At 42.5% G+C, this 22,314-nt stretch overlaps 1 protein-coding gene across 7 annotated transcripts in view; it reads left to right on the forward strand.

Annotated features, from left to right (window-relative positions):
- Positions 1–1,756: 1,756 nt before the first annotated feature.
- Positions 1,757–22,314, forward strand: part of LOC137373594 (centrosomal protein of 128 kDa-like) — a 442,182-nt gene continuing 421,624 nt past the window's right edge. For 5 of the 7 annotated variants that reach the window (XM_068038587.1, XM_068038590.1, XM_068038589.1 and 2 more), the window contains exons 1-6: positions 1,757–1,868; positions 12,103–12,266; positions 13,160–13,246; positions 15,721–15,838; positions 18,614–18,735; positions 21,532–21,623. In XM_068038587.1, the coding sequence (XP_067894688.1) occupies positions 12,117–12,266; positions 13,160–13,246; positions 15,721–15,838; positions 18,614–18,735; positions 21,532–21,623 (569 nt within the window). In that variant the 5' untranslated portion in view covers positions 1,757–1,868; positions 12,103–12,116. Of the gene's footprint in view, positions 1,869–12,102; positions 12,267–12,615; positions 12,724–13,159; positions 13,247–15,720; positions 15,839–18,613; positions 18,736–21,531; positions 21,624–22,314 lie in introns of those variants that run through there. The other 2 variants (XM_068038588.1, XM_068038592.1) reach the window with 2 other exon arrangements.

Here is a 22,314-nt window from a genome sequence, read left to right on the forward strand (position 1 = left end):
AGTATCTGAGGAGTCGCAAATGGTGCTGAACATTGTGCAATCATCAGCAAACATCCCCACTTCTGACCTTATGATTGAAGGAAGGTCATTGATGGAGAAGCTGAAGATAGTTGGGCCTAGGACACTACCCTGAGGTACTCCTGCAGTGATGTCTTGGAGCTGAGATGATTGACCTCCAACAACCACAACCTGTGTGCTATGTACGACTCCAACCAGCAGAGAGATTCCCCTTGATTCCCATTGACTCCAGTTTTGCTAGGGTTCCTTGATGCCATACCCAGTCAAATGCTACCTTGATGGCAAGGGCAGTCACTCTCACCTCATCTCTTGTTGTCAGGGCTCATAGCCTTTGTAGTATCCAGTGCCTTCAGTCGTTTCTTGATATCATGTGGAGTAAATCGAATTGGCTGAAGACTGGCATCTGTGATGCTCTTTTGTCCATGTTTGAACGAAGGCTTTAATGAGGTCAGGAGTTGAGTGGCCCTGGCGGAACCCAAACTGAGCATCACTGAGCAGGTTATTGCTAAGCAAGTGCCGCTTGATGGCACTGTCGACACACCTTCCATCACTTTACTGATGATTGAGAGTCGACAGATGAGTCAGTAATTAGCCGGGTTGGACTTGTACTGCTTTTTGTATACAGGACATACCTGGGCAATTTTTCACATTGCCGGGTAGATGCCAGTGTTGTAGTTGTACTGGAACAGCTTTGCTAGGGGCGCGGCAAGTTCTGGAGCACAGGTCTTCAGTACTATTGCAGTAATGTTGTCAGGGCTCATTGCTTTTGCAGTATCCAGCTCCTTCAGTCATTTCTTAATATCACGTGGAGTGAATCAAATTGGCTGAAGTCTGGCATCTGTGATGCTGGGGACAGGCCGAGATGGATCATCAACTTGGCACTTCTGACTGTAGATTGTTGCCTTATCTTTTGCACTGATGTGCTGGGCTTCCCTGTCGTTGAGGGTGGGCATATTTGTGGAGTCACCTCCTCCTGTTAGTTGTTTAATTGTCCACCACCATTCACGGCTGGAATCCCTATGCTTTATTAACCAGTTTCTCAACCTGCTCTGCAACCTTCAATGATTTGTGCACATATACCCTAGGACCCTCTGTTCCTACACCCACTTTAGAATTGTACACTTTAGTTTATATCGCCTCTCTTCGCTCTTCCTACCAAATGTATCACTTCCCACTTTTCTGTATTAAATTTCAACATTGTGCACATAAAAGTCTAGATTTGTTGCTCAAAGTTTAACTCGTTTAAATATGTGCATAGTGCATAAAAAACGAAATTCGTCATTTAAAATTTAAGTTGTTTAAAACTTGTGCATTGTATATAAAAAAACTAAATTAATTGCTTAAAGTTTAAGTTGTTTAAAACTAGGATATCGTGCATATATAAAAATAAACATGTGGCTGGAAGTTTAATTGAAAAACAAACTAAACATCTCGGTAGGTGTGAAGGTTGCCAGTTGAGTTAGAGTTAGCGCTCTGGAGCTGCACACTGGCGCCTCTCTGTGTGGGGAGGGGGAGGGGCAGGGAGGAGGCGGGATGCTTGGCGCAATTTCCGAGCAGGCATTAAAGTGGGACACCTACAGGGCGGCGCTCCAAAACGGCTCGCTGCGCCTTCTGGGATGTGTAGTCCCTGCCTCGCTCCCACGCGCTGGCGGAGAGAGCGCGAGGACTACATCTCCCAGCTGGCTCGGCGGCGGGTCCAGGCCGGGTTAAGGCGGACATTTCAAGTTGCCATAGACGCTCTTCTTGCTTCCCCGGTCCCTGCGGTCTGAGGGCGGCGGGCAGTTGTTGATGGCTAAAGACGGACCGCGGCTGCGAGTGCGAGCGGGATGGCTCTTTGCGGCGAGTTAAAGGTAATGGCTTCTCAAATTAACCCCTGCCGACAGTTAATTTAAGGAAGATATTAATATAAGGGTGGCTCTCAGTCACTCCATCCCTTGTCAGGCCAGAGTTAGGCCTGGGCAGTAAGGAGAGAGGGAATAAACCACATCTGCCTCTGGTCGCTATGTATGTATGTGTTTAGGAATTGACCTGTGCTGCTCTAACCTATTCACTGGTTCTTTTAGCCATGAGTCAGTGAATAACACTGCGTTACAAAGCTCTGGGTTCACGTTCCACTCTAGGACTTCAGCTCAAAAAATCCAGGTTGCTGGACTGCTCGAGGTGCCGTCTTTCGGATGAAACATTAAACCAAGGCCTCTTGAGTGGATGTAGAAATCCCATGGCACAATTTTGAAGAAGAGCAGGGGAGTTATCCCCAGTAATAAAATCAGAAAGTGCTGGTACTCAGCAGATCTGACAGGATCTGTGGAGCGAGAAGCAGAGTTAATGTTTTAGGTCTGTGACCTTTCATCAGGGTTATAATGGGCATTTTAATTATCTGAATATAGACTGGGATAGTAGCGTAAAGGGCAGAGAGAGGAAAGAGTTCCCAGAGTGTGTTCAGGAGAATTTTCTACAGCAGTATGTTTCCAGTCCAATGAGAAAAGAGGCACCGCTAGACCTGGTTCCTGGGAATGAGGTGGGCCAAGTGGATCAAGTGTTAACAGGGGAACGTTTAGGGGACAGTGATCATTGTGTCGTAAGGTTTAGGTTGGCGATGGAAAAGGACAAGGACCAATTCAGAGTAAGAATAACTAACTGGGGGAAAGCCAACTTCAATGGAGTAAGAATGGATCTGACCCACATAAATTGGAATCAAAGATTGGCAGACAAAATGGTAACTGACCAATGGGCTGCCTTTAAAGAGGATATAGTTTGGGCATGGTCAAGGTATATTCCCACAAAGGGGAAAGGTAGGACAAAAAATTCCAGAACTTCCTGGATGATGAAAGAGATAGAGATTAAGATGAAAAAGAAAAAGTGTGCTTCTGACAGTTGTCAGATGGATAATAAAAGTGAGAACGAGGCATAATCTGGAAGGATCAGAGGGGAAGTGAAAAGCAAATAAGAGAAGCATAGAGAGAATATGAAAAGAGACTGGCAGCTAATATAAAAGGGAATCCACAAGTCTTCTATAGGCATATTAATAGTAAAAGTGTGGTAAAAGGAGGAGTGGGGTTGATTAGGGACCAAAAAGGAGATTTGCACCTGGAGGTGGGGGCATGGCTGAGGTATTAAATGAATACTTTGCATCTGTCTTTACCAAGGAAGATGCTGCTGTGCAGGACATGGTAAAAGAAGATGTAATCCAGACACTTGAAGGGTTTAAAATTGATGAGGAGGAGGTATTGGATTAGGCTAGCTCTACTTAAAGTTGATAAGGCACCAGGACTGGATGAGATGCATCCAAGGATACTGAGGGAAGTGGAAATTGTGGAGGCACTGGCCATAATTTTCTAGTCTTCCTTAGATTCAGGGGTGGTGCCAGAGGACTGAAGAATGGCAAATGTTACACTCTTCAAAAAAGACTAAAGGCCTTAGTTTAACCTCATTGGTGGGAAAGCTTCTGGGAACGATAATTCAGGACAAAATTAATAGTCAATTTGGCAAATGCGGGTTAGTTAAGGAAAGCCAGCATGGATTTATGAAAGGCAAACCATTTTGACTAACTTGCTGGAGTTTTTTGATGAGGTAACAGCAAAGGTTGATCAGGATAATGCAGCTGATGTGGTGTACATGGACTTCCAAAAAGCATTTGATAAAGTGCTGCATAACAGACTTGTGAGCAAAGTTAAAGCTCATGGAATAAAAGGGACAGGAGCAATATGGATATGAAATTGGCTGAATGACAGGAAACCGGGTAATGGTTAGTGGATGTTTTCTGGATTGGAGGGAGGTTTATTGTAGAGTTCCCCAAGGGTCGGTACTCCTGATATATATTAAAGACCTAGTGTGCAGGGTATAAATTCAAAATTTCCAGATAATACAAAACATAGGAGCGTTGTGAACTGTGAGGAGGATAGTGTAGGACAGCAAAAGGACATAGGTTAATGGACTTAGGTGGACAAATGGCAGATGACATTTAAAGCAGAGAAATTTGAAGTGATGCATTTTAGTAGGAAGAAGGTGGAGAGACAATATAAAGGGGGTGCAGGAGCAGAGGAACTTGGGTGTATATGTGCACAAATCATTGAAGATGGCAAGACAGGTTGAGAGAGTGATTAGTAGCGCATACAGCATCCTGGGCTTCATTAATAGGGGTGTAGAGTACAAAAGCAAGGAAGTTAGATTAAACTTGTATCGAGCACTGGTTCGGCTTCAACTGGAGTATTGTCCAGTTATGGGTACCTCTTCTTCTTTGGCCTCCTTGTCTCGAGAGACAATGGGTAAGCGCCTGGAGGTGGTCAGTGGTTTGTGAAGCAGCGCCTGGAGTGGCTATAAAGGTCAATTCTAGAGTGACAGACTCTTCCACAGGTGCTGCAGATAAAATTGATTGTTGGGGCTTTTACACAGTTGGTTCTCCCTTGCGCTTCTATCTTTTTTCCTGCCAACTGCTAAGGGGAGTGACAGTTGGTGAATTGCTCTTTTAGAGATCCAGCATAGACGTGATGGGCCAAATGGCCGCCTACACTGTAACAATTCTGTGATTCTGAAAACAGTGACTACACTTCCAAAAGTACCTCATTGGCTGTAAAACACTTGAAGACATCCTGTGCTTGTCAAAAGCACGATGTAAATGCAAGTCATTTTTTAAACTTGAGCAGTTCCCGCTTGGGCGGTGTGGGGGGGTGCTCCTTGAACCTCTGCTATTGTAAACCTGCTCCTAAATAAAATTTAAATAAACCTTTAATAAAAGGATGGAAAGAATTTGCCTTTATATTAGGCCTTTCATCTCCTCAGGATGTATGAAATTATTTTACATCCAATGAAACGCTTTTATTTGTGCAGTCACTTGCAATGCAATCCAGCAGTCAATTTGCTCATAGCAAGCTCCCACAAACAACACTGTGATGATCTCCAGATCATATATTGACTAGGACATGGGTGAGAACTCTCCTTTTCTTCAACCTGAGAGGGCAGATGGGGGCCTTGGTTTAACGCCCTCAGTGATGTACTAGGTATGTCAACCAAGATTTTGTGTTCAAGCTCCACAGCCTTCTGCTTCAGGCCAGAGTGCTACCCACTGAGCTGAGGCTGATGCCTCTGGGAAAATAAGTGATGACGACAGAGGGATGGACAGGTATTTTCCTGGGTACAACTTGAAATCCAGTGCTTAGTTTCTCTCTAGGACTAGGGAGTAAGACATGCTGCTTGACTTTTGTGAGGATTGAGTGAACAGTTAGTGGTTGTAGTCCATATGGGAACTAACAACGTTGGTGGGACTGATGAAGGGTTGTTGGATGGAATGTGGTGTTACCTGAAAGGAATTGGACTGAATATCCTAGCACTAACAATAGGTGGAGCTGTGGGTTTGAGTTTATGTACTAATAAGGTCAGGGCGGATGAAGAGACTTGTAGAGCATATGTAAAGGAGTTGTTGGGACAAATTAGTTGTAAAAAGGACGGGAGTGGGGAAAGCTCTGCTTATGAAGAGATGTACTTTAAGGGAGATGGAAGAGCTTAAGAAGTATGATGAAGGATAAAGGTTACTGAGGAGTGTTAATGGGTCAAAGTTGAGGCCTTATTTGTGAATGCAGAAAGCATTAAGAACAAAATCGGCAACCAGTTGCTAATTAGCATGGAGTGGATATGCTGTAGCCTTGATCAAAGCTTGGCTTGATCTGAGGTTGGACTGGGAAATAAAATATTCTTGTCTGTAACATTTTCAAGAGTGGTGACGAGGGAAGAGGAAGCATGTGTGTGGTGAGCCCTGAAGGTAGCAGCACTGCATGGCAAACCTCCACAATGGTAAAGGTAGTTTTACTAGTTAGTCCTGATGACTTACCAGCTCTCATTTGTGAAGTATTATGTGCAGTTCAGGGTGTAGAATAAAAGAAATGATATTAGAGGGGTGACAATCCCAGGCAGTGGAGGTACTAAGGTTAAAACCTCCCTATACATGGATTACGTCGCCGTCTTCTGCCCGGACCCACTGTCTATACGCAGACTGAGCATCTGCGACCAGTTTGAACTGGCCTCGAGCCAAAGTTAACTACGGCAAAAGCGAGGCCATGTTCTTTGGGAACTGGGCTGACCGATCCTTTCACCGTCAGGTCAGACTACCTAAGGTGCTGGGGATATGGTTTGGAAGGGCTGGGGCATGCACCAAAACCTGGGAGGAGCGAGTAGCCAAGGTACAACACAAGCTGAGCATGTGGGAGCAGCGATCTCTCTCCATGGGTAAGAACCTGGTCATCAGTCCGAGGCGCTCACATTGTTGCTGTACGTGGCGCAGGTCTGGCCCATACCCCACTCCTGCGCTGTGGCGGTCACCCGAGCCATTTTCCGCTTCATCTGGGGATCCAAAATGGACCGGGTCCGGAGGGACACGATGTTCAAACCTCTGGATAAGGGCGGGAGAAATGTACCCAACATCGCCCTCGTCCTGATGACTACCTTCGTGTGAGGCTGCATCAAGCTGTGTGTAGACTTCCAGTATGCAAACTCCAAGTGTCACTATGTGCTGAGGTTCTATCTGTCCCCGGTGTTGCGAGGATGGGCCTGGTCACATTGCTGCAGAACGCTCCATCCAGTTGGACTGTGCCATACCACCTATCCTTCGTGGAACAGTTCCTGCGGAAAAACACCTTTGACCACCGATCCATCAGGCAGTGGTCTGCACGGAATGTCCTCCAGGCCCTACGGGAAAAGGATATGGTGGATCCTGTCGGATGGTTCCTAGAGCAGACCGCCAAAGTCATTTGGCGGAATGCCTCATCACCAGAACTTTCAAGCAAGCACCAAGATGTAGCTTGGCTGGTGGTGAGAAGAGCCCTCCCCGTCAGATCCTTCCTGCACACCCGAAGTCTTTCCCCCTCTGCAGAATGCCCTCGTGGTGGCTGTGGTGGGGAAGAGACGGTTCCCCACCTCCTTCTGGAATGTGTCTTTGCAAAGCAGGTGTGGAAAGAGATGCAGTGGTTTTTGTCGAGTTTCATCCCAAGCAGCTCTAACACAGGAGTCTGTGCTCTACGGGCTGTTCCCAGGGACGCCCACCGAGATAAACATCAACTGCTGCTGGAGGACTATCAATTCGGTAAAAGACGCCCTTTGGTCTGCCTGAAACTTGCTGGTCTTCCAACGCAAAGAGTTGTCCACGACCGAATGTTGCAGACTGGCACATTCCAAGGTCCAGGACTACGTGCTGAGGGACGCACTAAAGCTTGGGGCAGCCGCAGCAAAGGCTCAATGGGGAAAGACCGCTGTGTAAGGTCCCCCCACCAAGCTGAACTGAGGGGCTGGATCCATGGAAAACCCCTCGAACTGTATCGGGAAAATTTTCGTTTGCTGTAAAATGTATATGGCATGAAGAATGAAATGGAAGGGTTGTGACTTATAATATAACTTATGGCATAGAAAAATTCTCTTCATTCCCTCTGGTTCTTATCTTAAATCTATGTCCTCTGGTTACTGACCTTCCTGCCAATGGAAATAGTTTCTCCCTTTTAACGCTATCAAAACATTTCATAATTTTGAACACCTCTATTAAATTTCCCTTCAACCATCTCTACTCTGGGAGAACAATCCCAGCTTCTCTCATCTCTCCATGTAACTAAAGTTCTTCATTCCTAGTACCATTCTAATAAATCTCCTCTACAGGAGATTATAAAATAAAAAATAAAAATAGATAAAAAAAATAAAAATACAGCCTTTTCAAGGCCTTGACATCCCCTGAAAGTGTGGTGTTCAGAATTGCAGCAATTAGAAGTAGAGATATTGCTTCCTGTTAGGCTACTGATGCATCGGATGGTTCAAGTTGTATGGCAATGGATTGCGTTAACCAAATGGGATTAGTTGGAACTGCTGTCTGGATGGGTGTGCATACATGAGTAATAGTTGGAAATGACCATAAGGCTACAAACATTTAATCTTGTCAGGATTTAAACATTTTAAAAATTCTTTCATGGGATGTTGGTGTCACTAGTAAGACCTGCATTTATTGTCCTTCCCTAATTGCCGTTAAGGTGGTACAGTCCGTGTGGTGAAACTAATCCCATAGTCCTTTTAGGTTGGTGGTGCAGGGTTTTGACCCAGTGACACTGAAGGAACAGTGATCTGTTTCCAAGTTCGGGTTTTGTGTGACTTGGAGGTGAACTTGGAGTTGGTGGTACAAAAGCAGAAAGTAATGGAAACACATAGCAGGTCTGGCAGTTGTTATGACCAAGGTGGGAGGAGTGCACTGGTAATTCAGTCCCACTTCTCACAGGTCACAACATATCAATAAATTTTCCCATTTATGGAAACGGCCAATTAGAGACTATTTGTCCCCAGACCAACCAGGTTTCTTTAATCAACAACAAAAATTAACTTTATTATAAAACCAAGTCTTAACCAATATTGAAGTAAATCTATGTATGAATTGAGATATTAAAGCTCCTTATTTTCCCTAGCCCCCATGTACACGCACATACGTCCAAAAACTGGTTAACTTGGGTGGGGGGGGGGGGGGGGGTGGGGAAGGATTTCTGTTTACAACTGTTTCATAGGAATGAAAGGAATAAAAAAAAACTTAAACTGTCATGATCTGGAAGGAAGTTCTTTGGTTTGGTGAGGTGTCCTAAATTCGAATAGTTGGATGCTACTTTAAGTCTTTCCAGGAGCAGTTGATGAACTGTCTGTGATGGCTAGGTGTTCAAAGAACTTCAACAGTGGAAGGCTTCACATAAGGTCTTCCATCAGGTGTGCAGATCTTGGGTCTCAGAGCAGCAGTATAGCAGTAAAAGGGTTCTTCCAATATTCAGGATTTCTTAAACCCACGAAGCAACAGGAACAACACTTGATGCAAAGATTCTTTACAGAGAGGTAATACTTTTTCTGGGTTGTCTTCTGATCTCCAGGCAGGTCAAAATCAAATTTCAAATTGCCTGCTTTTTGTCTAAACCATTGACGTTTTAAATTTCAAAACTGAAACCAAAACCTTCCATAAAGAAGTCACATGCCCAGTCATAAATTCTCTCTCCTCATAACAGAGGGTAGCTCTGAGGTCAGACCCCTGCTGATTTCCTTGAAATTACCTGCATTCCAGTCCTTGTTTACCAACCAGTTCAGCTTTTGTTGAACTTCCTTTCAAAGCATTCGTAAAGTTCAACTATTTGCAGGTGGCTCAATGCCCACTGAAATCCTCTTTCAGTTTTTAAAAACATATAATCCTAAGTTTTAATACAAAAAAAATCCTTGTTACACAGTATCTGTGGAGGGAGAAACGGAGTTAACGTTTCAAGTCAGTGACCTTTCATGATCATTCTGACTTCTGGCCTTATGTTGGAGAGAAGGTCATTGATTTAGCAGCTGAAGATGGTTGGGTTGAGGACACTGTCCTGATGGACTCCTGCAGTGATGTCCTGGGGCTGAGATGATTGACCTCAGACAACCACAACCATCTTAAGAATTTAAACCCTGTGTTGATGTTATACTCTGAAATCAGAGTACTTGTTTTAAATAATATATTCAGAATCTCCCACTATCAAAATCCTGGGGGTTACCACTGACCAGAAACTCAACTGGACCAACCACATAAATACTGTGGCTACAAGAGCAGGTCAGAGAGGCTGGGAATTCTGTGGTGAGTAGAATTGGGAGCAATTTAGAGTTCAACAAAGGAGGACCAAATAACTGATAAAGGGAAAAGAGGTTATAACTGTAAGCTAGCTAGAAACATGAAGGTGGACTGTAAAAGCTTCTTTAGGTATATGGAAAGGAAGCGATTATCAAGGACGAATGTGGGTCCATTGCAGGTGGGGCAGGAGAGTTTGTGTTGGAGAATGAGGAAATGATGGAGACAGGAAAGACTAACAATTACTCTGTCTGTCTTCACGGAGGAAGACACAGAAAATCTCCCAGAAATACTAGAGAACCAAGGGACTTTTAAGAATGAGGAACTGAAAATAATTAGTTTACTCTTTCAGGGCCAGTGAGGATGTTTAAAGGTAATTATGAACTCGGTACATAATTAAAACCCAGTTGCATTTTATTGAACATTGTGTAGCTTTTTCGAGGATTTTTACCGCAAGGCTCTAGGGTAAGAGTGGAAGTTTTTTGCAGCTCAATGATTTACCAATTGCAGTCTTGGGCGGAGTGGGGGTCTTCAACTGTGCGCACTCATGGTAGTAACCTCAGCTCACCGGTAATTAGTTCAATTGCTGCACTAGTAAAGTACAGGTCAAAATGACACCTTGTAGATATCCTAAAATATGTTGCAGTGACTAGGATCACCCAGCATCTTGAAATTTGTCTCTTAGAATAATAGTGTTGGGCTGCTGCCGCTTGTTAGTTTTGAGAGGGTGAGAAATACTTCTGTGCTGAACTGGCTAGGAATTGGGGTGTGGGGTAGTGTTCAAATGCAGGCCCAAGAATTTTAGCGGAGTTAGGAGTGCTCTTGCTCCTCCTGGCTCCTTTAAAAACTCTCCCTAAAAATTCTGGTCCTTTTTATGAGTGGTGACCAGTGAAGGCTTTCACTGCTCACTGTGTGATGCAAATGGGTAAAGCATGCATGGCGAACACTACATCATCTTGTGGGTATGGGTCAGGTTAGCAGTTGCACTTTACAACTGTGACGCAGACTGCTCATGAATATTGCAACAGGAGATTAGCTACTAAATTCTTTAATCTATAGTATACAAAAGCCTTGCTTCTTCCTGCACTTCCTACCTACTTATCCCATTCTAAGTAACTGTCGCTATTTATAATGGAAACTGTTTACATAAATACTATAATTACATCCTTTCACCATTGGAGATGTTGCAATGCCATCGATGATGGGAGGGTATAATTACAGGATATCAGAATTGGTAGTTTGCATTATAAACATGAATATGGAAATTTATAGTAAAAATACAAAAGCAAAGAGAGAAAGTATGACTTTAAGATGAGGCTGAATTATGTCTTCATGCCCTAGCCTAATTCTCCCCTGGTCTATATCTCCACTTCACCTAAAGGACACACATGGCCTTGACGCCATGAAAGGTCAAAATTGTTATGACACTGCTTCCATATTTTAAAGTTTTTTTTTTGAGGGCTTGTATTTAAATTGTGAAGATTTTATAAATGCTGGACTTTGTGTTTTTTTTTAAAAAGAGATCATCGGAAGATCTTTTGGACTTGATTTGTAAATAATCCTTACTGGAAATCACCTGTCTTCAGATAAGTGTCCAGTGGGGACTTTGTTGACCTGGAAAGGTGTTTACAGAGAAATGAGAGGCCAAGATTTATAGGGGTCAGGAGGCTTGACTCTTGAGATATTGTTTTGGTTTCGCTTTGGACAGTCATTTGGGATATAGAGTTTAAAAATCAACCTGAAGGACAAAACCCCAACTCCGCCTGTTCCATCTCTTTGAGAAGCTCTTAGAAGCGAGTATAAGAAATAGAGAAATTAATGCTGCATTCCTCCTGAAAGGCCTGCTTGCAACCCCTGTTGTTGCATTTCTCCTGAGACGCTGGAAAGACCTGCCAGATAAATCCTAGACGTTGCCTGAATGAATTGCTCCAGAAAAGGATCCCAGTGATCCGTCATTGTATACCCGGATGCCAGGGGAAAAAAAAAAGGGGCATCTGACATCTTTCCCTATCTTTTTGTTTCTTCAAGAATTAGCAAGTATTTGGCCAAAGTATTCTTTTTCTCTCTCTTTTTCGGGGTGTGTGTGTGGCTAAGATAAAAGGGAACTTTGATATTTTAATCTGTGTGTTAATGCTTTGCTTCGTTACTGGTTATGTTTTGTTGTTTGTTAAAGAAACCTGGTTGGTGTATTTTGTTCTGGGATAAAAACAGTCTATGATTGACTGCATCGGTAACTGGGTAAAAATTCAAATATATGTTCTGACCTATGGAGAAGTGGAACTAGAAAGAACAGTGTGCACCTCCTGTCTTGGTCGTAACAAAATACACCAACTTACTACATAGTAACAGCAGATTTTCAAATTTTCCTTTTTCCCCCACTTTTTCCAACAGTTTCCTCTTCTGGGCATGCAAACTTTTCTTGTACCTTGTTCAAAAGGGTGATAAAGTTCACACGTCACGTTACCCATTTTCTAACTTCAGATTTTCTTTTGCAGGCTGGAGCATACTTATGGCGGACTCATCGAGTGACTCAGACACGTGCCTTCACAATCTTCCCAGGCGGCGAGGACCACTGAAGGCAACGACTAAGGGAAGGAGCAGAATGCACAATGCTGGTGATGTGACTGAAAAAATCGACACATTAGCAAGCACTTTACAGGTATCATGTTAGATGTAGAAATTTCTTTATCTCAACTCATTATACCTGGCACTTCATATATTTTCTGCGATGCTTGCCAGAAAATTAAAAATGCAAAGGAACTCGTGGGGGGGGGAAATCTAGCTATATGAAATTAAATGAGGGAAATGGTTATGTAAAGCTCTGTCCGGTGATGATGACCCTTAGATGTTACTGCATCAGTCAATGAGCTGGTCGGGCGAATGTGACTACAGCAAGACCTTTGTGCCTGAGATTCTCAAAATGTGAAAAATGTAAATTGAGTGTATATTAATTTAAATACAGTTAATGGAAATTTAAAAAAAAACTGATTAGGATGATTGTGTTTCAGAAATTGAGTTACTGCTGGGGAGGGATGTTAAGCGATGTCACGACATGGTTCGAATAGGTCTGTAGAGTAAAGCCTTTGATCAGTGATCTGGGAGAAATTGAATGCAAGGTGAGAGTGGTGAAATTTGTCCCAAGAGCTTTTTTCCTCCTCCACAGTATTATTGAGAGCTTGGGCTGTAATTAAGAATCCTATTACTGATTTATGCTAATAGTTTTATAATTTCCTTTTTAATGTCTCTGTTTACTGTCGACTTCACTGTAATAAGCAACTATTACATGATTACCTTGTTTAAAATCTTGTGAAGAATTTGAGTTAACCAATTTCAGTGTCTCAGACACCCCAACTGGGATTGTGAGGAATTCACTGTGACAGATTGGAATTCTGTCAGTTTTAGGCAGTACTCTCCAATATACCGACAGAGATGGTGATTTTTAAGTTGAGGTTTTGTCAATTTTTTAAACGATTAAAATCAACCTTAGTATTGGCTCCATTTCTGTTTGAGGAGTTCAGGACTTTTTGAATATTGAAGTTGAATGCATTTCAGGATACCAGTCGAGACCTAACAAATGTTGATCGGATGCTGGGGCGATATAGAGGCTATACCAATGAACAAATGGAGGCAGTGTCGCAGGTAGGTACTTGTGAAAGATAAGTCATTGCATAAGTAACTCTTGCTTTTTTTCCCTGCCCCTCTCTTCAAGTCAGTATCCAATATTCACCAACTAGGGAGTAAACACTGTAATGACGTTATGTTGCACATGTGTGCAGAAAGCTGGATTCTGGAATTGTTGAATTGTGTTTAGTGTCTTGTTGGTCTACATAGAGTGGTGTATGGTCAGTTAAACAGGGGAGAGCGATGGATGATGGAATACTGTCTCTTCAAACTGTTTTTAACGAAGTATAAGTGCTTCTGGATAGTCCAACTTGGATTGAAAGCATTGTGAGGGATTTTAAGAACAAATTCAACAAAACAATTTGGAGACCTGTCTTTTGAGTTGTAGAAGATTCTTGATTAAGGTTTCTTTATGGGAATTTTTAGGTTAATAGCATTATGACAAATTTCAATTGTCTTCCTTACTGTCCATCTGTATTAGTAGTAATGTTGCTTAAAGGAGGGTTGTCTAATCTTGATGAGGTTGGTTGATTAATGAATACAACAGATGACCGTTATTGTTAGTGTTGGCTCACCGCTTAGCATGGGTTCATTGCTCACTGTATCAGCAATACTGTGCTATTGCCATAAACATCACATCGGGAAAGCCTGTCAGGCAGCTTCTGCACCTTTTAGCAGCCTGAGTAGGGGGTAGGAAGTTAACTTTCCCAATTCGAGTCAAACAAGTGTTCAATGGGGATATCACTGGAGTCTCAAATTGAAGTTTTTTCAGTGAATTTCTGCATCACCAGGCATCTAACAAGTTAGGACTCTTGAAACCCAATGTATTTGATTTTCCATCTCAGAAGTTGGTCATGTTTAAAACCATAGTATTAAAGAATGGGCACAACATCAGCAAGGTCTGTTGTTGGAGCATAGAATGCTTTAGTACAAGTGGTCGTTGAAGCAGAGACCATTGCATCTTTTATGGGAAAGTGCATCAATATTTGAAGCAGAGGAAGAGACAGGGCTAAGGGGGAGGAAACGGGGCAATAAGGATAGGTTTTGCATTGCTCCAGCAAAAACCTCACTTGACATCCAACAGGGGTTCCCAGGACAGTAATCTGGAATGGAAAATCTGGTGCCATCTGTAGCTGTCCAACTGCTTGTCTATCTTAAGACTGACCTATATATTGAAACTGCATCAGTCCCACACTGTACTCTCCATCTAATCCACCAAGCCATCTGCAGAGACCAGTCAGAGGTTAGCTTGTTGTCTACTTCTGTTTGTTCACCATTGAAATTCAATAGTATCCTCTTTCCCTCTATAACCTTTCTTCCCCTTCCCATCCTCATTTATACTTCTGATTGGAATTTTTGTAATTCCTGCGAGTGTCTCCATTCAGATTCTACTTACAATGATTTTTGATGCTATTTTCCTTTTTGTCTTTCAACTGCCTTTTTAAAGCTGGACTAAGCTAGTAGAGTGAATTGGATTGCCCTTTCAAGGAGCCAACACTGACATGTTGGACTGATTGGCCTCCTTCTGTGCTGTGTGACTTTTATGATTCCATGACTACACTTTCCATCTCTCTCCGGCTTAAAAAAGAATCTATTAAACCCAGTTGCTGCTGCCATGTACTATTAAATGTATTTGATGCCATGTACTAGTAAACTTATTTGATTTACTATCTTTTGTTCTCTCCTCCCACACTTTTTTGGTTCTGTTTCAGTTTCACACTGGTATTTAATAAACAAAAGAAAGTGCCAGAACCACGTAATTTATGAAAGATTCGATTGTGTAGTGATTCTCAACATATTTTGTAGCTGAGTTGAAATTTTATGGGGCTGTCTTTTTGTGGTATTTTCCCACTGCAGTGTGGGTGAGGTCAGACCTCAGTATGAAGAGTGAATCTGCATTGCACCACCTTGCATATAATGAAGATAATTTCTAGGAACTGGCAAAGCCCCGTTTGACTTGAGAATCCAGAAATTTTTTGCTGGAGGACCTCTTGCCTTTTTTTGTAATGCATCCCTCAATCCCTTTTCATGAAATTAAATATCTTCTGAACCTGTTGTACCCCGTTTTGATGGCTTATCTGGTAACTTTATTCCTTAAAGACATTGTCTGTATTGTGCCACCTCATAGCATAGATGTGCTGGAAACTCTTAAGCTATGAAATAAATCAATTGGAAAGCAAAATTTTGCAGATGTTGGAAATCGGAAATAAAAACAGAAAGTGCTGGAAATACTCAGCAGGTCTGGAAGTATCTGGAAAGAGTTCTGGGTCATTAACCTGAAACATTAACTCTGTTTCTCCCTCCACAGATGCTGCGAGACCTGCTGAATATTTCCAGCATTTTCTGTTTTTATAGTAAATTAATTGGTCCTGAAGTGGCATCATGAATGTCATAGCCTTAGTTTTATCGCAATTGGGGAAATTTACATTTTGAATAAAGCAACAAAAGACATTCTACCTAAATTTTTGCTTCTGCTTTTTGGAAACTTGAAGCTTCGAGATGATTTAGAACAATCTATTGATGAGCTGCGAAGTCGGCGATTGAGCAGACACTCTGGACATCCCATTCCTCCTCTTCGTACAAGTGACCTTCAAGGTAACTCGGCTACAAGTAAGAAGCACCTTCTTAAGGTCAGGCTACAAGATACTATGTTTTTGGGGAGTAGGGCTGTGGTCCAGATTTCATTTCTGTACAAATATTTCAATGCAAAATATCAGTGCAGCTGTTTCGTCTCTGGTTTTCCTTGCATAATCCTGAGGAGGGTGAGGGATGGTTCTGAAATAAATGCTGACAAATCTGGTGAAGTTGCTTCAATTATAATTTTTCTCCCACACCACCATTCTCCTGAATCCTGGATGAGTTCAGCTTCAACAACACTCGAGAAGCTTGACACCATCCAAGACAAAGCAGCCTGCTTGATGGGCACTTCATCCACTATCTTAAACATTCATTCCGTCCACCACTGGTGCACAGTGGCAGCAGTGTGTACCATCTACAAGATGCACTGCAGCAAATTGTCAAGGCTCTTTTGACAGTACCTTCCAAACCCCTGACTCCTTCCACCTAGAAGGACAAAGGCAGCAGGCACATTGGAACACCACCTCCTGTAAGTTTACCTCTAAGTCACACACTATCCTGACTTGGAACTATATCGTCGTTCCTTCACAGTCACTGGGTCAAAATCATGGAACTCCCTCCCGAATAGCGCTGTGGGCGTGCCAACAGCACATGGATCACAGCAGTTCAAGAAGGCAGCACACTGCCATCTCGAGGACAAATGCTGACCTTGCTAATGATGCTTATATCCCATGAGTGAATAAAAAAGCAGTTGAGCCTCACTGGGATATGGGTTAATGATGTTGGTTGCTTGCCAGTACGTGGTCTAAGTTGTCATTCTTGGTGATGATTCTAGACGGCATGTTTTGTTGGGCCAGTGGGTAATGTTCGGGATGTTGAAGCTAAATCTAATAATCTCATCTGCATCCATACGCACTATGCACTGACTAGCCATGCGATTGGGAACCCTGGCTGCTTTTCCCATCAGTCCAATGTTCAGTTCTAATTTTGTAAAGGACTGTCTGTCCAGCCTTAACTCTTCAGTGCTGATGAGGCAACCCTTAATGGAATCCACCAAACTGCAGGGTTTTGGACTTCACTGGAGTCTGAACATCTTTATTGAAGGGCGTTTGGAAGTCTGTATACCACATGCACTGTATTGCCTTTGTCTCTGTTTTCTATTACTTCAAGGAATCTGATAAGGTTGGTTAAACATGACCTTCCTTTTAGAAATCCATTCTGACTATTGTATTGTTCCTCTCTAGGTGTTTTATTATCTCATCTTTTAATAAAGATTATAGTATTTTCCTACCAAGCTAACTTGCCTGTAGTTCTTTTGGATTAATTCTGTGGTTAAGATAGGAATTACGTTTGCTGTCCTCCAGTCCTCTGGCACTATTGCTTCATCTGTTATATATGGATACCAGTGTCTGTTATTTGCTTTCTAGTTTCATTGAGTATCCACAGATGCAATCCATCTGGTTTTTGTCCTCAAGTTTGTCTAGTCTCTCCCTTTCTTTCTATCCTGTTGTAATATTTCTCTTGACATCTGCTATTGTTATTTCCTCTTTATTAGCCTCTTCAGTGAAAACTGGTATCCTTTGATACTTGGGTGCCTACAAATACTTTTTACTTTCTTTGATAGTTTTGTTCCATATTTTCACTTTGGAGTCCTAATTATCTTTGTTACCTCTTTTGATAAGCTAATTATATTCCCTTTTATCCCCCGTCCCTTATTTATGCTTTTGGCATAAGTTTTTTTTTTTAGATTCAATTCTATCTGCTTCTCTTTATTTATTCGTGGCATCTAAGCCTTAGATAGTTCCTTTTTTTTCAGTGGAACATATTTCTCCTGAACTCTGTTGGCCTCTCCTGTTCTACCTCTTTGTCAATATTTTTTTTCCACTGTACTTCCTTAGTTCCATCTTCATTCCCTCATAGTTGGCTTTTTTCTAATCTAGTACATTGGTGTGTGGTGTTGTTGTGTGTTCCATTGCACTTCCCACTATTGGGCGTAGCAGTGTGTACTCCCTTGTTGGGCTTCTACAATTCGTCTTCAGAAAGGACTCTTCTGCACTAAACATTCCACCTGCCTCTTCCCTTTCACTCCCTCTCCCTGTAGGTTTATTTGAGGGTAGTTGAAATCTTCCATTGTTAAGATTCTGTCTTTTATGTTTTACTCTTTCATGGATTTGTTTATATATTCTTCCTCCACTTTCTTTCCACTGTTTGATGGTCTGTAGTTTACTCCAGATAATGTGACTATTTCCCTTCCTATCCTTTACCTCAATACATGCAGACACATTGAATCTGTTAGTTATGCGCTTTCTTGCTACTATCATGTTATTTGTGATTAGCCCAGCTACCCTACCACAACTTCTTCTTCCTTCCTGAGCTTTGCTATATGCATCACAGCCTACAATATTTAACTGACAATCCTGTCCTGCTTGTAGCCATGTTTTCATTATCTCTATTTTCTCACTTCTAATTATGGCCTTTAATTCTCTAATTTTGTTGCCGATGCTCTGTGCATTATTTTACAGGCAATCTAATATGCTGTTATTTTTCAACAGGCATTTTATTGTTATTTCCTATAACCATTTTGTTCCTTGAGTATTTATTTTGATCTCTTGTTTTGTGCTCTGTTCTCAATCCTCTTTTTATTTTCTCTTTAATACTATTCTATCCACTGAACCCTCTTTTCCCCCTTTTACTAACTTAAAGTCCTTTTTTTTTAAAGCCCTGTTTATCCTTGAATGATTTACAACGGTTTTTTAAATTTCTGACTGATGTGTGTGAAATAAATTTAGCCTGATTTTATACTTTCAGAAAGTCATCGATACCGTCCTACCTCACCTCTCAGGGACCCTGCAGGGTATCTCGGAACAGACCGTCGAAGGTCCAGATCTGCGACTGTGAGATTTGTCGATGACGTGGAGCCAATAAATCATGTATGTTAAAATGTAGAATAAATAAACAGTGATAAATGCCATTCAGCCTATATATGCCACCTTTCTGTATCCCTGATCTCAACATCTATTTGTCTCTATTTTCTCTTGATACAATTGTTTATAATTTTCTTCAACTTGGATTAGAACAAACTTCAAAGTCCTGAACTTGTTTATTTTTCCTCTTCCTCCATGTTCTCTCAGCGATCAATCTGTTTAATATATTATTAGAGCTTAGCTACATATGATGTCACCTTCCATACCAGTGTTTCCATAGGTCTTTCTTCCTCAACCGAGGATTCCTTCCACTGTGGTTGGCAGAACCTTCAACCGTGTCCATTCCATTTGGAGTTAGTCATTTATGGTACAGCAGGTGGCCATTCAGCTCATCGAGTCCATGCCGGCTCTCCATGGAGCTATCCAGTCCCACACCTCCGCTCGATCCCCGTAGCCCTGCAAGTTTATTTCCTTCAAATGGTCATCCAGTTTCCTTTTGAAGTCATTGTCTCTGCTTTTGCTACCTTGGTGGTCAGCAGTTTCCAGGTCATTACCCCACACTGTAAAAACAAAAAAAAAAGTTCTTCCTCATATTTCCCTGCATCTCTTGCCCAAAACCTTCAATCTGTTCCCCGAGTCCTGTACCATTAGTTAATGGGAACAGTTTTTCCTTGTGTTAAAACCCCCAATCAAATATACAATTCTGATTGTGGAGGGAGAAACACACCGCTGATTCAGTGCAGTCCCTTCACAGATCGCCTAACATATCATTTTAGACTTTCCAAATTAAAGAAAGACCCAGCCAAATTGTACCATCTATTAACCCCCGAATGAGGCTAACCAAACCAGGTGTCTTTGATGCTCTTATTTCCCAGGGATGAATTTCAACAATTACAATTCAGTAGTTAAAGGAATTGGTTATTTTCTTTTAAGAAATTAATCTGGCTTGACGTCAGAATTCTGAGAGTATAATAAATAGGGTTTAAATAAACTAAGAGCTCTCATTTCCTTCAGTAAATGCTGGTCCAGCTGTCTGTCTGTGTGTGTCTGTCAAAAAACAGTTTTTCAGCTAGTTTCAAACGTCAGTCGGCAACAATGTATCTCGTGTCTTTGGTCCTGAGTGGCTGTATCCTATGGCAACGAGAATTCATTCTTTGACTCAGTCTCAGGAGCTTATTGCCTTAAAGCAGTACTGCTCCTTTTCTAGCCTTAAAGGCACACTGCATTCTTCCTGAAAAAGAAACTACAGGATCATAACACTTGTCTAACTTATCTAAGCTTGTCATAATCTTGTCCACTTTTATTAAATCTCCCCTCAGTCTCCTTTTCTCTGAGGAGAACAACCCCAGCTTTTCCAACCTAACCTTGTAACTAAAATCCCTCATCCCTGCTCTTTGCCTAGCATGGGTTCAGACCACTTGTCAATTGTTTAATGAATAATGCCGGGATTTTACAGGCCCCCTGAGAGGTGGGAATGGAAGGGGGCGGGGCACAGTGTATTGTGGCATGGTGGGAAGGGTGGAGGGCCCACCGCCTCCCTTTCGCCCAGCGATTTTCCCAGGGATGGGATAGGCCGATGATGGCCAATTAAAGGGCCTTTTCCTGCCGCTGCTGGGATCTTACCAGCAGCGGGGAGGATGCTTGTAAAATGAGGCGCCCTTCCTACAGTCTTGTGGGGGGCTGGTGGTGATCCCTCCTCTGTGGGCAGTTGTGGACAGAGGACCCCTACTGAGAACTGCTTTATTCCCCTGGACTGAATGACCAGTCTCCCAAACCCACCTTGTCGGGCGGGGCCTTCTGGACTGGCCCTGGCGACCCTGCCTTACCCTCCTCTGTCCGTGGTTCCACAGCTGGGCCTGGGTCTGAGGCCTCTGCAGTACTGGCAATGGCTCCTGCTGCTGCTGCTGATACTGCTGAACTGTCAGTCCTCTGGCCTGCAGCTCTTGGAAGCGGAATCCGCTTTAAAGTCTTTAAAGGGATGGGGATCCTGCCTCCTAAAGTTTTGAATCAAAAAGACCTGAGGATCGCTCTGGGGAGGCATGAAAAGGCAGAGGCGGTGTTCCCCTCACCTTTTCGGCCTGGTGCCGGGAGCCCTGCTTCCTATGCAAAATCCAGCTCAACCTTGTGACTGTCCTGTTGACCGCTGTGAGGTAAGAACAGCCATTTTGATTCCAGCTTATACCCCTATGTACAGTTAGGGAATGTGCAAAATGGAATCTTTAAATCGTGACAGCTTCTACCTAAGCTTTCTGGACTTTGGTGAGTGGGTTCTGTGCAAATGGGGAGAGTGTACATTGCAAATCTGCACATAGCGATTCGCAAATACAGATGGGGCTTGCGAATTTTACGCATGGTGATAAGTTTCTGCATTTGTCAGGCACCCAGCTACTAAAAATAAAAAGTAAATTCAACCTCTCTCCTACTGTTTTTGGGAAACTGTATCACCCATTGTAACTCCTTAACTCAATGAAGACCTGCTACTGACTTCTGGTTTCTTCGCAGCAGAGGAACACACAAGAGCTAGGAACAGGAGTAGGTCATTCGGCCCCTCAGCTCTGCTCAGCCATTCGATAAGATCATGGCTGATCTGATTGTGGCCTCAACTCTACATTCCTGTCTGACCCCCATAACCCTTGACTCCCTTGTCGATCAAAAATCTGTCAAAAAGGTCGGCATCTCTTAAAAAGTGTTCGTTTGTTTTTTAAAAGCCATGACAATAGAACAACTGATTTTATTTTTAGTAGTACTGTAGGTGGCAGTATATAAATGCGATTCATTTAAGACTTCTGCCTTTTCCTGCAGGTACACACATTGCATCGGTCACTAAGAGATCTAAGGAGTGACCAGCTTCGTCTCGGAGAAGAATTTGACGAGGAAATAACAAACCGGAATAGGTACGGATTGCTTTGGTCTTTTTTCTTGGGTATCCTTCAGCATACGTGCTTGAAGAGCTAGCGCTAGTACCCTCCATACAATTAATGATTTATCCAAACTAGTCTGCATTAGTGCAACAAATTTGGATTTCAATCCTATGGCCTCCTTCTGCCATTAGCCACCCAACACGTCCATCCTTACAGTGCACTGCCTTCCCATACCAGTTGGAAAGCTGATTGGATGGTTCTTGATTTTCAGTCAAAACAACCTTTTTATCCCCATCTTCAATATGTTTATAACTAATAAACAGAAGTGTTCAAAGAAGATTAAAAACAGTTTTATTTTAATACACCCTATACATTTTCTCTCCGGTTGCTTACAGCATTGTCTTGGAGATTAACTCCTGGAGACTCCACATTAATCTTGGAGTGTTGGCAACAGTAGTCTGCATGCTAGCCTTTGTAGCCACAAAGCTGTCAAATCCTTTCAGCCTTTTGTGGCATTGTATTAGTTAAAAACATAAAAGTCAGAGACCATCAGACCATTGTTCTCATTTACACAAAACTAGGTGGGAATGTGTGTTGTAAGGAAGATGCAAAGCGGCTTCAAGGTAATTTGGACAGACTTAGTGGGCAAGAAAGTGTCAGATGGAATATAATATGGAAAAATGTGAGGTTATCCACTTTGGTAGGAGGAACAGATGTGCAGAGT

This window comes from Heterodontus francisci, chromosome 9 (genome assembly GCF_036365525.1).
Source record: "Heterodontus francisci isolate sHetFra1 chromosome 9, sHetFra1.hap1, whole genome shotgun sequence".
NCBI classification, from domain to species: Eukaryota; Metazoa; Chordata; class Chondrichthyes; order Heterodontiformes; family Heterodontidae; genus Heterodontus; species Heterodontus francisci.